Here is a 14,698-nt window from a genome sequence, read left to right as displayed (position 1 = left end):
GGATTCTTCCTTTATTGAAGGAACTAATGTTTACTGAGCACTTACTGTGTGCTAGGCCTGGATCTAAGTTATTGAGACAAAGGAGTGAAGAGATAAAAAATATCGGAGCCAGGTATTGGGTGAAGAGTTATAGTATAACTGTCCTTCTCATTATATATGTGTATGTATGTGTGTGTCTGTATTCCTCCCCCCCCCCATTGAAGCGAAGGGCACTTTACCACTGAACTATATCTCCAGCATTTAAAAATTTTACACACACACACACACACACACACACACGTTGGCTTTTTTTGGGGGGGGGGAAGCAGGCTGGTATTGAACCCAGGGGTGCTTTATCACTGAGCAACAACTCCATCCTATGTATGTATGTAAGTATTTATCTATTTTAACATAGGGTCTTGCTAAGTGGCTGAGGGTTTCACCAAATTGCTGAGAGTCTCGCTGAACTGTTTATCCTGGGCTCGAACTCATAACCCTCCTGCCTCACCCTCCAGCGTTGCTGGGACTAGAGGTGTGCACCAGACGACCGGATCCTCAATCTGTACAAGGCCCTTAAGCCAAATTTGCTACATTTCGTGCAGGACAATATCACGGCACTGAGAGGCTTTGATTGTAGAGAGAAAAGTCTCCCGAATGGAATTTGAACCTAGAAAAATTTAATTCTTTGCATTAGAGCGCTCCGGAAGGGAGCGTTCAGGAATCCTGCTAAGATGCGCTCAGACTTCGGTTGCCATGGTTCCCTGACACTCTCCGGGTTTCTCCAGCTCTGAGCGTCACGTGATCGTAGCAAATATGGCGCCGCCCACCAGATTCCACGTCCCACGTGGTTCCGGTAGTCAAGATGGCGGGAGCAGCTACCCCGGTTTCCCTGGAGGCGACTCCGCGAATCATGCGTCTGGTGGCCGAATGCAGTCGCTCCAGGGCTCGGGCAGGCGAACTGCGGCTGCCGCACGGACCGGTGGCCACTCCAGTGTTCATGCCAGTGGGCACTCAGGCCACCATGAAGGGTATCACAGCCGAGCAGCTGGACGCCCTGGGCTGCCGCATCTGCTTGGGCAACACCTATCATCTGGGTTTGAGACCGGTTGGTGAACTGTGCTCTGGGAGGGCTGTGGGGAGCGTTGGGGTGGTGGTGAGGCCTCAAGGTCTGGGCATGGCTCCAAAAGTCAATCGATAAATGTGTATTGAGTACCTCGGGTCGCCCAGGCCTTGTACTGGGCTTGGGAGAGCTGCGGGGATTGAAGCTGGCAGCTCTGTCCCCATTACGGGCCCCTAGAATTGTGCTCACCAGTAACCCGGTAGTTTCTTCTCTCACTGCAGGGCCCTGAGCTGATCAAGAAAGCCGAAGGTCTCCACGGCTTCATGAATTGGCCCCACAATCTGCTGACAGTGAGTGGAGTGGGGTTGGGGTTGGGAGCCCACTAAATGTTTTAGCTTCTCTGTGGTGAGGAGGCCGCCGTCTCCACACCATGACAGCTCTGGGTGGGGTGCCCTCCAGGACAGTGGTGGCTTCCAGATGGTGTCCCTAGTGTCCCTGTCTGAGGTGACGGAGGAGGGCGTCCGCTTTCGCTCCCCCTATGATGGCGATGAGACCCTTTTGAGCCCGGAGAAGTCCGTGGAAATTCAGAACGCACTGGGTGAGTGGAACCTCTAGAACTGCCCCTTTAAGTCTGTAGGGGATGGAAGTCAGGAGGGTCATGCCCCTTAGGCATTGTGTGGTTTGGGGGGAAATCACTCCCCCTCCCTGAGCTTCACTTATTGCAACTCAAATATGGTAGCGCGTTTTTGGTAGGTTCATTGACAAGAATAAATGAAGTAATGTCGGTAAATCTCTTAGAACAGTGCCTGATATGTAATAACCTTTATTATCATCATTGCTATTATTTCTCAATAACCAATTATCTAGACAAATATCTTTTGAAATCCTGGTGGCGAAAAGAGGAGATACCAAAGGCTTCTGGCCCCTTGATTGCATCAATATCCTCAATTCTTTTTTTTTTTTTTTCATGCTTTTGTTTATTTACTTTTTTAATGTGGTGCTGAGGATTGAACCCAGTGCCTTACATATGTGGTACTGAGCCACAATCCCAGCTCTATCCTCAATTCTTTCATAAGGACAATTCATATTTGTCAATCTTTCTTTTTCTCTCTCTTTGTATTTTTTGTGGTATTGGGGGTGGAATTAAGAGCTTTGGGCATGCCAGACATGTGCTGTACCACAGAGCTACACTCCCAACCCTAAATCATGTGTATTTTATGCTGGGTTTGATGATGAAGTGATAGTTATGAAGCAGTGTTTTCACTGGAGAAGAGGTGTTTCTAAAGAAGATCCAAGGATCCCCTGAGAGAAAGGACTTAGGACAGTGGGGTTCTTGGCTTAACTGATGGAAAAGAATTTCACCCTACACCAGAGACATAGAGGTTGATTTAGGAAAGTAGGTACACATTCAAGGTAGAATGCCAGTAATCTCAAGAGAGAGGCCTTTTGGGATAAAGCAAGGAATACACATTCAAAATAGAATGTGGGACATCTTGAAAGTTTTTAAAGTAAGGTGGGTGAGGGGTGGGTATAGGAAGGTTTGTAGGAACAATATCAATCTGGTGATCTCAAGATGACTCATTGTGGTCTGGATAATCTCAGAATCCTCAGGCTATGTACATAGCACTGAGAAGTCTCTTAAATTGTAGGATTCTCAAATATCATTTCTCTCTTTACTTAATTCATTTATGAGGGGAGGTTAATTAACAGTACACAGGCAGATTTACAAATTCCCAGGAATTTGGGAGTACTAGGCCTGAGAAAGAGGCTGTCTTAGGGAGTGTTAGGCCTAGAAAAGTATGCAGGTTTTTTTTGGTACTGGGGATTGAACCCAAGACCACTTAACCTCTGAGCTACATGCCCAGCCCTTTGTATTGTTTATTTTGAGACAGGATCTCACTGAGTTGCATATGGCTTCACTAAGTTGCTGAGATTGACCTCAAACTAACTTTCTCCCCCCTGCCACATTTTTTTTTATTAGTGCATTATGAAATATATTGGTCTCAAACTTTCAATCCTCCTGCCTCAATTTCCCGAGTCACTGGTATTATAGTCATGTACCATAAATTAAAATTTTATTTCCTTGTCCCTCTTTATGCCTCCTTTCTTTTTATTTTTGTACTGGGGATTGAACCTAATAGTACTCTCCTACTGAGCTCCATCCCCAGACTTTTTTATTTTATATTTTGAGCTAAGGTCTCACCAAGTTGCTCAGACTGGCTTCGAACTTGGTAATCCTGTTGCCCTAGCCTCCTGGATTGCTAGGACTGCAGTTGTGCACCACTATGCCTGGTTTCCTTTCTATCTATTTCTTGCTTTTTTTGTTTTTTGGTGCTGGGGGATTGAACCCAGGGCTTTATGCATTCGAGACAAGCACTCTACCAACTGAGTTATATCCCTAGCCCTCTACCTATTTCTTATTCCTTTTATTCTACCTCAGTATGAGGTAGGACGAATGGTGTGTCAACTAATTATAATAAGCTGAGGGGAACTTGGAAAAACCTTTTGGATTCTTCTTGTCTTCGGAGGTAAGGACATGTCTTTCCTTCAGGTGTAGATCAGGCCCAGTGACTTGCCCTGTCTTACCTCAGGCTCAGACATCATTATGCAGCTAGACGACGTGGTCAGCAGCACTGTGACAGGTCCACGTGTGGAAGAAGCCATGTACAGGTGCGTGTGCATGTGTGTCTTGGAGGGGCCCTGGGTCCTACAGCCCTGCCTTGCTACCCTTTTTCAGGCCCCTAGGGCTCGTGACCAGAGCCCTCTTACAGGTCAATCCGCTGGCTGGACCGGTGCATTGCAGCCCATCGGCAACCGGACAAGCAGAACCTGTTCGCCATCATCCAGGGTGGGCTGGATGCGGATCTGCGGGCTACTTGCCTTGAAGGTAGAACCACATGCTGGCAGGACCAGGGCTTGTCCCTTGCTGAAGCCCTCACACAGGCCTGGCATACAATGCTGCTCCTGCAGTGATTGTTAATGGGTCAAAGGGTGTTCTGGGTAGAAGGAGCAAGGCAAAGACCCTGAGGCAGCGTGCAATAGAATGTATTTGAGAATGGGAGTAATTCCAGTAGCTAATGGAGTTTGGGTATTCATCAGGCACCATGCCAAATGCTAGTCAGAGATTGACCTTTTGAGTCTTCATAATGATACTGTAAGATAAAGCCTGCCAGGCTTCCAAGGATACTGATGGGAAAACTGAGATAGAGACCTATAAGTATATGTCACTTGTTTGAGGCCTCACAGCTTGGATATTTTAGAGCTGAGATTTGGACCCAGGCTTTGGGCAGAAAGTTACAACATTAACTGCTCTAGTGTGTTGCTGCTGCCTGAGATAGTAGGATACACGGGGTCAGGAGTCAGGGGCTAGGCTTGGGGCATTGCTCAATGGTGGAGACCTGGGGACACTGAGGTGCTGGGAAGGTGCTGAGCAGGAGGGTGGCCAGAGCCAAGGGACATCATAGAAAAATTTATGGGGGGGAGGGTAGGGAATTGGACACCCATTGGGAGGCTGGAGTACTTGCTCAAGGAAGAAATGATAAGATTGTGACCATGGAGTTAAAAGTCAAGGGCAGAGAGGAAGGTGAGCAAAGTCAGTGAGGTGTTCTGAGCAAACTTCTGGGCTTTTCATTTCTGTCCATCTGAATCCCTTGATCTTTTGCCTTGTGGATGTGTGCTCCTGGGCCAGCATTTCCATCTCTCGGAGCCTCTCTTCCTCTGTAAAATGGAAACTGAATCCCAGTTATCTTGGAGTGGAGGTGAGGATTGAATGGGAAAGTCTGTTCAAATTGTCCTACCTATTAGCAGGTGCTGAAGAGGTCATTGTTGTCCTCAGACCTCCTCTTCCCCCATTCCTGGTCCAGTAAGTCTTTTGAACAGAGACCCACAGTGAGAGATTCAGCTCATGTCATGGTTCAGTGTGTATGGATGTTTATGAAAATGGAAACCAAGCCTTTCTGAAAGCATTACTTTTATACACCTGATGCTTTCTGGTATTTTCTGTTCTCTTTCGTTAAAAAATGAAAAACTAAAAACAGGCCTGAGGTCTGGGGTTGTAGCTTAGTGGTTGAGCACTTATCTCACATCCTCAGTACCACATTAAAAAAAATAAATAAAGGAAACAAGGATATTATGTCCATCTTCAACTAAAAAAAAAAATATTAAAAATAAAAAACAACAGGGCTGATAATCCTTTAAACAAATTCGTTTCTTGGCTACCTGTAGCTTGACAAGCACCAAAGTGCTCAAAGTATTGTTCCAAGGCTCACCTGCAGCAGAACATCTGGTCATATGCAGCCTTTTGGGCCCCTCTCCCATTCCTGGCCTCAGCAATTTAGTGAGGCTCTAAATGGGTCAGTAACTTAGTAAGACCCTGTCTCATACCCTGGGTATGTGGCTCAGTGGTGAAGCGCCCCTGGGTTCAACCCCCAGTACCAAGAAAAAGGGAAGCAAAGAAACCCGGCTCCAGATAGCACCTGCTTTATTAATAGTATGGCCTCACTAGGTTGAACTGGGTAGTTGGGGTCTGAGACATGCATGGGCTTGGAGGCCAGTTGGAGGTAATATCCAGTTTTTGGCATATACAGCCTGGGCTAATGGTTTAAGCTGTGAAGGCTTAGTTTCCTCATCTGTCAATGATGAGTTGATTGATGCTATATTTGCACCTCCTTTCCCTTGGGTTCTATAACTGTAGACTTAACCAATCATGGTCTGAAAATATGTGGGAAAAAAAATTTGCATCTGAGTCAGGTGCAGTGGTGCATGCCTATAAACCCAAGAACACTCAGGTGGTGGAGGCAGGAAGCTTATAAGCCTCAGTAATTTAGTGAGACCCTCAGCAACTTAGCAAGACTTTCTGAAAACAAAACAAAACTGGTACATAGCTCCATGGTAAAATGTTCTTGGGTTCTATTCCTGGTACCCCCCAGCCCCAAATTTTATCAGTACTAAACATTACAGATATTTTTCTTTTCATTATTTCCTGCAGAGTGCCATATAACAACAAGTACATAGCATTTATATTGTATTAGGCATTATAAGTCATCTAGAGAGGGCTGGGCATGGTGGTGCATGCTTATAATCCCAGCAGCTTGGGAGGCTGAGGTAGGAGATCACTAGTTCAATGCCAGCATCAACAACTTAGTGAGGTCCTAAGTAACTTAGTGAGACCCTGTCTCAAAATAAACAATAAAAAGGGCTGGGGGTGTGGCTCTGTTAGGCCTCTCTGGGTTCAATCCCTGGTACCAAAATAAAGAAATACAGTCTATAAGAGGATGTACATAGGTTATATGCAAGTAGTATACCATTTGATATGAGGGATTTTAGCATCCTTGGGTTGTGGTATCCACAGGACCCCTGTGGAACCAAACCTTTGTAGAAACTGAGGGATAACAGGTCACTAAACATTAGTCATTCTAGAGGTTCAAGACCCAATTCTAAAATCTAGCGTGCTTTGGAATTTGCCATTCATTTGGTGGCCTTCCAGAATTCATGTATTTTAAATTGTAGAAATGTTACAAGGTTTGATGCCAGGATCTTACTCAGCATATGGAATGTTTACACATTCTCAAATCTAGAAAATTCTGAACTCCTAAACTCATCTGACTTCAAAGGTTTCAGCAATGGAAGTGTGGGTCATGGGCTTCTCCTGAGAATTAAGTAGAGGGTCTTACATGTAGGGCACTCAGAGTCAGCATCCATAGACAGATTCCTTTCCTCCTGTGTGTTATATCTCCTCTTCCTTCTCTCTGTCTTATGGATATCTAGACAAGGTCTTTCCTGGGGACAAGAATATGAGGTACATTTCCTTTTTGTCTGGTCACCCCTTACCTTACCCTATTCTTCAGGTCAATGATGGGGTTATACCATCATAACTTGAAAACATTGTAAGTTGAAATTCATTTAATACATTTGCTTTAGTGAACATTGTAGCTCAGCTTAGGCAACCTTAAATGTGCTCAGGACATGTGTGTTAGCCTAAGGTTGGGCAAAATCATTAGACAAAAAGCCTGTCTTTACATGATGTTCTCATGTTATTTATTGAATACAGCCCTGAAGGTAGAAAACCCGATGATTGTATGGGTATGCTTTTGCATCTTTGTAAAGTGGAAAATTCAGAAATCATTGTAAATTGAGGACCATCTGTACCCTCAGAGATGACCAAAAGGGACGTGCCAGGCTTCGCCATCGGAGGCCTGAGTGGTGGTGAGAGCAAGGCCCAGTTTTGGAAGATGGTGGCACTGAGCACCTCCAGGCTGCCTAAGGACAAGCCCCGCTACCTGATGGGCGTTGGGTATGTTGGGGTGAGAGGAGACAGAACCCTGCCTATGGGGAGCAGATTCCTGAGCACCCTTTCCCTCGCTTGTAGAAGACATGGGGGAAGGATACAGCCCTGCTGTGGGGGAACTAAGGAGGACATGACTGCCCCCAGGGGATGGTTTTGAGACAATGTGGCCCAGCTAGGGGTGGGATAGGGGCCTGGGAAGCCCATGTAAGGCTTCAGGCTCTCTCTTACTCCCTCCATGGCTGCCCCCCTACCCCCAGCTATGCTACCGATTTGGTGGTCTGCGTGGCTCTTGGATGTGACATGTTCGACTGTGTTTATCCCACAAGGACAGCGGTGAGGCCCTGGGCAGGGAGCTGACAGATGGGCAGGGTACTGGCAGGGAGGGAGATGGGGGAAGAAGGAAGCGGGAGAGGGACCAGGAAGGATTCAGACCTTGTGATCTGCCCTCCACTGCCATTCTTGGTCCCCAGCGCTTTGGCTCTGCCCTGGTGCCCACAGGCAACCTGCAGTTGAAGAAGAAGCAGTATGAGAAGGACTTTGGCCCCATAGACCCCGAGTGCACCTGCCCCACTTGCAAGAAGTAGGTGATGTAGTTGGGGGCTGGAGGTGGGGAAAGCTGGGCTCTGCTCAGCCACCCCCTGGTGACCTACAGGCACAGCCGGGCCTTCCTGCACGCTCTACTCCACAGCGACAACACAGCCGCCCTGCACCACCTCACTGTCCACAATATCGCCTACCAGGTGGGCCTATACCTGGGGGTGGGTGAGGGCAGGGGAAGGTCTCCTGGGTGCCCCTGGCCCATGCTGATGCTCCCTTCCTGCAGCTGCAGCTGATGAGTGCCATGCGCACCAGTATCGTGGAGAAGCGCTTCCCTGACTTCGTGAGGAACTTCATGAGCACCATGTATGGGGACCACACCCTTTGTCCCACCTGGGCCACCGAAGCCCTGGCCTCTGTGGGAATAACACTGGGCTGACCTGACCAAGGGAAATGGAGGTTGGGGCTGGAAGATACTGAAGGATTTTTTAAGCTTTTAAAAATTCTAACGTAGTATGTGTCTGTTTTCTTTTGGGGAGGCGGCCTGTCCCCATTACCTTCCCAGACTGAGCATTACTGCAGTTGGATTGTCCACCCCTTCCACTGAGAGTAAGAAGTGACCACATTGGCTCAGTGGTAGTGACCATGCTTAGCATGCAGGAATCCCTGGGTTCCATCCCCAGCAGTGCAGGGGGGAGGGTAAAAAAAAGGAACATGGCAGCAGCTGGTAACTGGAAACCACTTGGCACAGCCCAGCATGTAGGATGTGGTCTCAGGGTGGTAGCTACATCCTTTTTCCTGTGACCCAGGCTTCCCAACTACTCTGGAGGTGATCACTCTTGTCCGTCTGTTGACAGGTAAAGAAACAGGCCCAGGGAGAGGAAATAGCTTACCTAAGGTCACCGTCAAGGAAATGGCAGTTTGATTCTGCTTTTTGTCTTCACTCTTATTTATTTATTTATTTTTTTGGAGATGGACACAATAGCTTTGTTTATTTTTATGTGGTGCTGAGGATTGAACCCAGTGCCTCACTCATGCTAGGCAAGTGCTCTACCACTGAGCTACAGCCCCAGCCTTTGACTCTTTTTTTTTTTTTTTTTTGAAGTGGGGGGGGGTACCGGGGATTGAACCTAGGGGTACTTAACCACTGGGCCACATCCCCAGCCCTTTTTAATATTTTATTTAGAGACAGGGTCTTGTTAAGTGCCTCACTGAGTTGCTGAGGCTGGCTTTGAACTTGAAATCCTCCTGCCTCATCCCCTGCTGGGATTACAGATGTGTGCCGTGGCACCTGGCTAGTCTTGACTCTTAATTCAACCGAGGGCCTCACATATGTCAGGCAAGTGCTGCACCCCTGAGCTACATCCCCAGCGCTGCCGTTTTAAATTGTATTTTGAGACAGGGTCTCACTAACTTGCTTAGGCTGCTTAGAACTTGTGGTTCTCCCGTCTCAGCCTTCCAAGTAGCTAGGATTATAGGAATGTGCCACCATGCCTGGCTTTTAGTTTCAGTTGACATGTGGCACAGTGTAGCTGTCAGTAAATGATGTGATAATACATGTGATCTAACATTTTTACGCTATGGCATGTTTTCTTTTCTGGGGGCCATCCTGGGAATGGAACCTAGGGCCTCTGGCAAGCTAGGCACATTCACACACACTATCACTAAGTTCCTAAGCTGTCATTCCCTGTGTCACTGTTTTAAAGTGTTGTCATGTGTATTTAATTCTTGCAAAGTTATGATGCAAGATACAGATATGTTCCCATTTTATAGATGAGGAAATTGAGGTTCAGAGCTATGAAGCTATTTGGTTACTATCAGTGTCTGTTCAGACATGAACTGGGTGGCTTAGAAAGCACAGGAATTTATTCATCACTGTTTTGAAGGCTGGAAAAATCATGGTGCTAGCAGATTTGTTGTTTGGTGAGGATTTGCTTCCTAGTTCATAGATGGATGACTATCAAAGTGTTCTCACATGGTATAAGGGACAAAGTAGCTTCCTGGGGTCTCTTATATGGGCACTAATTACATTTAAAAGGTCTCTGCTCATATGATCTAATCAGTTCTTTCCTCCAAATACCATCACATTGGGGTTAGGTTTCAACATGAGTTCTGGGGAAATCAGAAACATTTAGGCCACAGGATCACACAGGTTAACAAAGTGGCCCATGATCTAACCCAAATATGAGCTGTTACAGAGCTGGTGTTTTTAAGTTAGGTTTTTAAAACTGAAAAAGTTGTGAGGAACAACTCAATAGTGAAACTATTTGTATTAATTTATGTATTCCAGAAAATTTCCTTGTATGTATATTGTTTTTCTCTAAAGTCAGAATCCTGTACAATGCAGTTCTGAATTTTATTCCTCCCCACCTTAGTATCCTCAAATTTTATATAGGCCAGTACATAAAGAGCTTTCTAATCTTTTGGTTTTCTTTTATTTATTTTACAGTTTCTGCATATTATTATTCAACCAACTCCTTGAATGGACAGGGAGTTTCTAGTTTCTGCAATACCAGACCTTGTTGATTGTTCTCTCTCCTTCACACTTATTTGTTTTCAGTTTTGGAGAGTAAAAAGCTCTATTACCTCAAAAGGGGGAAAAAAAAGGTGTAAATAATTTTTTTTGCCCATTTTTGAGACCTGTCGTGGAGCAGGCATATACTATCGGCCACTCTGCCATCCTCCTTCCCACTGTTTCTGCATGTCAGTGTACCCACTCGTGTCAATCCCCTTCTGCATTCTGTGTTGCTCCTATTAACACACTGATTTCCCTGTTTTCTGGCCCACGTATGCCCAGAGGGATAAAATCACTTTGGGCCTAGAGTTACAGTTTCCAGAATCCTCACCTTTGTCTGAAAAACAGCGGCTTTGCATTAGGGAAAGGATCCTGTTGTTTCATTGAGTTCTCAGATCCGTGATGGGCTAAAATTGAAGAGACTGGAAAACAACATTGGAGCGTTCCTCGCATTAAGATGGGACACTCGCAGATGGGGGGAGGCACCATATTTGCAAAGGCGTGACTGACCTCTCCCTAGGAAGCAATAGTGTCATCTGATTCATCTTCAAAGCGAGTAAGGGACCCTGCTCCGAAAGCTGACTTGCGGGCTGGGAGCCATGAGGCATTCTGGGACTTGTAGTTTTTCTCAAGACCTCGGAACTCAAGTGACAATCACTGGTTACTACCACAAGGTGTCACCCCTCGGCAAGTACGATGGATCTTACCCTCCCCTTCAGAAGACTGTAACACGAACATCACTGGTAAGAACGGAGTTCCTTCAACTGACAGATACAGTCTTCAATCAGAGTCAAGATTCGGATGTTAAAGCCCACCCTTTTTTCCCTTATTGGCTGGAATTGCGAAGTGATATTTATATAAGCCAATGGGAAATTTATAGGGAAGTAGGTAGTGTCAAGAGACAAATCAATGTTTTAGGATCGGTTCCTTACATCATTGGTCAGCTTTCACGACTGGCGTGTTTGCCTACCAATAAGGCGCAGATCTCCCTACTGGGCGGATCCGACATGTAGTTTCCCGAGACACCGCCCCGCTGCTTTGACAACTCGTTTTCCGCTCCCATTGGCCTTTGGACACCAGCGACACTTCTTTCATCCAATGAACTTGCGTGACGTTCCTTAGGGGGAAGGCTTACATAGCCTTAGGTCCGTGCCTCGCCTCCATTGGCTCAAGTGCAGGAGTGATAGCGGTTCTGACCAATCGGCTGCAACACAAGTGCTTTGGGAGCAGCCCACAGGCCGGGGCGGGAGGTCGCTCAGGTCGGATGTCGCCTGAGAACCGGATGAGGCGGCGACCGTGAGGCCGAGCCGGGAGCGGGCGTCGCGCCGAGACCCGGGCGGGCAGGGAGCAACGGCCACGGACGCCGCGGGGCCGGGTCGTTAAGGGTCGGGGGTGGGCGCGGAGCGCCGGGAGCTCGGGCCGGGGCCGCCGGCGCCATGGGCAACCGCGGAATGGAAGAGCTGATTCCGCTGGTCAACAAGCTGCAGGACGCCTTCAGCTCCATCGGCCAGAGCTGCCACCTGGACCTGCCGCAGATCGCTGTGGTGGGCGGCCAGAGCGCCGGCAAGAGCTCAGTACTCGAGAACTTCGTGGGTCGGTGAGCGAGCGCGGCGGGGACTGCGGGAGGGCGGCGGCCTAGGGCGCGGAGGGCGTACCGGGAATGGCGCTCCCTGCGCCGCCGGCGTAACTGCGGCGTTTGCGTGCCCGCGACTGGGACAAGGAGGCGGTCCCTGTGGGACGCCTGGGCAGAGGGTTCCCTGCAGGGGCTGGGGTGCAGACCCAGGGGTGGTCGCATGGGCTGGGTATCGTCGAACAAGGAGTGCGGTAGACCCCCGCAGTGTTATCTGGTCCCACTTTTTGTAGGTCACTTCTGCCACCTGGTTGCCTGTGATCGGGGATAGATCCTCCTGCTCATCTGTCCTTCCATCAGGGATGAAACCTGCCACTTAGATATTTATCAGGGAGACCCCTGCGGTCTGACTGGCGGTTCATTTATCAGGGGCAGCCCCTGTTGTCTGGTTGGCTGTCTTTCTGTTCTGGGCATGCCTCCCTAATACCACCATTTGGCTGTCCATCTGTCCAGACCCATCCAGCAGCATACCCCTTATTCCCCCCTGCCCCCGCCCACTATCTGGCTAGCTATACAGAATGATCTCTGCCGTCCGTCTGCCCATCTGTGTCCCTGCAGCCTAACAGTTATCAATTCCTCCCGATTACCCTAGCTGCCCTCCACTGTCTTACGGACTGGATTCTCCATGGAGTCTCTTGTCTGGTTCTTCAAGGCTGACTTTTCAACTTTGTGTCTGCTGGCTCCTCTTTTGCCATTGAATCCTATCTGCCCTGGTGTCTACTCATTACTTCCTTGGCAGCTCCTGACTCTCTGGCTCGACCCCTCTGGAAGGGGCTGACAGGAGGGTGGAGCAGAGAAGAGCTGAAGGGTGAGAATTGAACTCTTTCCTCTCTCAAATGGATATAGGACCGTTCTCTAGGGATTTTTCCTGGCCTATGTCAGGGCATTCTGGGGCCTACCCTTGCACACAGGGGCCAGCCCCCAAGCCAAAGCTTGCAATTTAGGGGCCTCTGGGAATAGGCTACTTGCCTGATCAAGCCAAAGAAGCAATAACTGAGCAGCCCTGAGAAGCCTCAGTTTGTTCCACTTGTCCAGTGGCAAATTCCAGTCTTGGGATTTGGGAAATGAATGAATGAGAACAGTGCTTGCTGACACCAAGGGATGTCAATTTACCCCTTCCCCTCCCTTCTTATCCTTCTGTTTCTCATATGGGCGTCCACTTTTGCATTCCAGGAAGTACTCCATTTGTGATGGTGTGCCTGCCAAGTGATAACATCCTCATTGCTGTCATCGTCGTCATAATTATTGTTATTATTGTTGTTATCAGTCTTAAGGGATAGAATTCATCCAGCAGGTCTCAGGCTAAGCTCCTCCTTGGTTCTGTGTTTTGAATCCCAGCAATGAGAAAGTGGCAAGAAGGTTTTTTGTCACCTCCTTAGAGATGAACTGGGAGGTTCTGGAAGGACTTGCTATCCATCCAAGGCCACCAGGCTCTCTTGCACAGCAGAGCCTGACAGCACTCAGGCCTGCCCTGCCTTCTGAGAGTCCTGGGATTTTTCTCACAGCAGCCAGAATTTCCTCCTTTGCTGCTTTGTCTCTGGCACTGTCTGCTGTGGCAGAAAGGTGTGGAGTTGGGGGCAGTTGAAATTCAGACCAGGCTGTGGGACCCTTCTGCATAGCTGTCTTCTTTCCTGCCCAGGCTTCCAGTGGGAATCTTCAGAACTCTTTTTCATTTGCCTTGTGACCTTGCACAAGTGGTTTGGCTCCTCCAAGTCTTGAATGATCCAAGTTGAGGTACTGGTGACAGACTGAGAGGAAAGGGGGACTTTTCCTTCTCCGTCTTTTGGGATTGAGGAGTTCACCTCTGCATACTGCTCTGCTGTGGCTGACGGTATTAGTCCATCTTACCATATGTCAAGAAATTGAGAGTCCGCAACTTGGTGGCAGCAAGCACTGTTCTCATTCATTCACTTCCCAAGTCTCCCTCCCCCCCCAAAAATTGGATTATGGTTCTTCAAAAAGAATGTGGCAAGGATACAGTGTATAGTGCATTGAAAGCCCTTGCTTTTTTTTTTTTTTTGGTGCTGGGGATTGAACTCACAGCCTTGTGCATGCAAGGCAAGCAGTCTTCCAACCGAGTTATATCCCCAGCCCTGAAAGCCCTTGCTTTAAGAGCTGGAGATATGGCTCGGTAGTAGAGTGCTTGCTCAGTGTGTATGAGACCCTGGGTTTGAGCCACAGCACCGGGGGAGAAAAAAGAGTTTGTTTTAGCTGGCTAGTAGGTGTGCTAATTTGTAGTTCCTGCTAATTTGGGAGGCTGAGGTAGGAAGATCCCTTGAGCCTGGGAGCTCAGACCAGCCTGGGCAACATAGTGAGACTCTGTCTCAAAAAAAAGTGCTTACTTAGTATAATGCCTGGTATACAGTAGGTCTCCATGGATGGGGCTATTACTTACTTAGCTGATTCCTTTTATATTAATGGCAAAATTGAACCAGAATTAAAATGCTTTTAAATTTTGTATTGGACTTCTTTTTTTTTTTTTCCTTTAATTTTGAAACAGGGTTTTGCTAAATTGCTTAGGGCCTTGCTGAATTGCTGAGGCTGGCTTTGAACTTGGGATTCTCCTGCCTCAGCTTCCTGAGCTGCTGGGATTACAGGTGTTTGCCACTGTGCCTGGCTGAACTTCATTTTTTTAAGTTAATTTTTTAATTGAACTTCACTTAAGCTTTATGAGGGTGGCATTGCAGTGGT

At 47.7% G+C, this 14,698-nt stretch overlaps 2 protein-coding genes across 12 annotated transcripts in view; both read left to right on the top strand.

The window, feature by feature from the left end:
* The first annotated feature begins 810 nt into the window (after window positions 1–810).
* Window positions 811–8,376, top strand: Qtrt1 (queuine tRNA-ribosyltransferase catalytic subunit 1). Its single transcript, XM_027955367.2, has 10 exons — window positions 811–1,084; window positions 1,321–1,389; window positions 1,499–1,637; window positions 3,631–3,709; window positions 3,811–3,926; window positions 7,193–7,331; window positions 7,583–7,658; window positions 7,796–7,905; window positions 7,978–8,065; window positions 8,149–8,376. The coding sequence occupies exons 1-10, from the start codon at window positions 842–844 to the stop codon at window positions 8,299–8,301; spliced, it is 1,212 nt and encodes a 403-aa protein (XP_027811168.1). The 5' UTR covers window positions 811–841; the 3' UTR covers window positions 8,302–8,376.
* A 3,285-nt stretch (window positions 8,377–11,661) lies between these two features.
* Window positions 11,662–14,698, top strand: part of Dnm2 (dynamin 2) — an 89,054-nt gene continuing 86,017 nt past the window's right edge. For 3 of the 11 annotated variants that reach the window (XM_027955346.2, XM_071602609.1, XM_027955340.2), the window contains exon 1: window positions 11,665–11,974. In XM_027955346.2, the coding sequence (XP_027811147.1) occupies window positions 11,814–11,974 (161 nt within the window). In that variant the 5' untranslated portion in view covers window positions 11,665–11,813. Of the gene's footprint in view, window positions 11,975–14,698 lie in introns of all 11 variants that reach the window. The other 8 variants (XM_027955348.2, XM_027955343.2, XM_027955337.2 and 5 more) reach the window with 4 other exon arrangements.

The sequence above is a fragment of the Marmota flaviventris genome, chromosome 1, assembly GCF_047511675.1.
Source record: "Marmota flaviventris isolate mMarFla1 chromosome 1, mMarFla1.hap1, whole genome shotgun sequence".
In the NCBI taxonomy this organism is placed as follows: domain Eukaryota; kingdom Metazoa; phylum Chordata; class Mammalia; order Rodentia; family Sciuridae; genus Marmota; species Marmota flaviventris.
This window is presented reverse-complemented; position numbering and strand designations above follow the sequence as displayed.

Excerpts from the sequence above, each read along its gene's own strand:
- Qtrt1 (XM_027955367.2), top strand. The coding sequence starts at position 842 with ATGGCGGGAGCAGCTACCCCGGTTTCCCTGGAGGCGACTCCGCGAATC. Across the intron at positions 1,085-1,320 it reads ATCATCTGGGTTTGAGACCG|GGCCCTGAGCTGATCAAGAA; the intron begins GTTGGTGAACTG and ends CTCTCACTGCAG. Across the intron at positions 3,710-3,810 it reads GTGGAAGAAGCCATGTACAG|GTCAATCCGCTGGCTGGACC; the intron begins GTGCGTGTGCAT and ends GCCCTCTTACAG.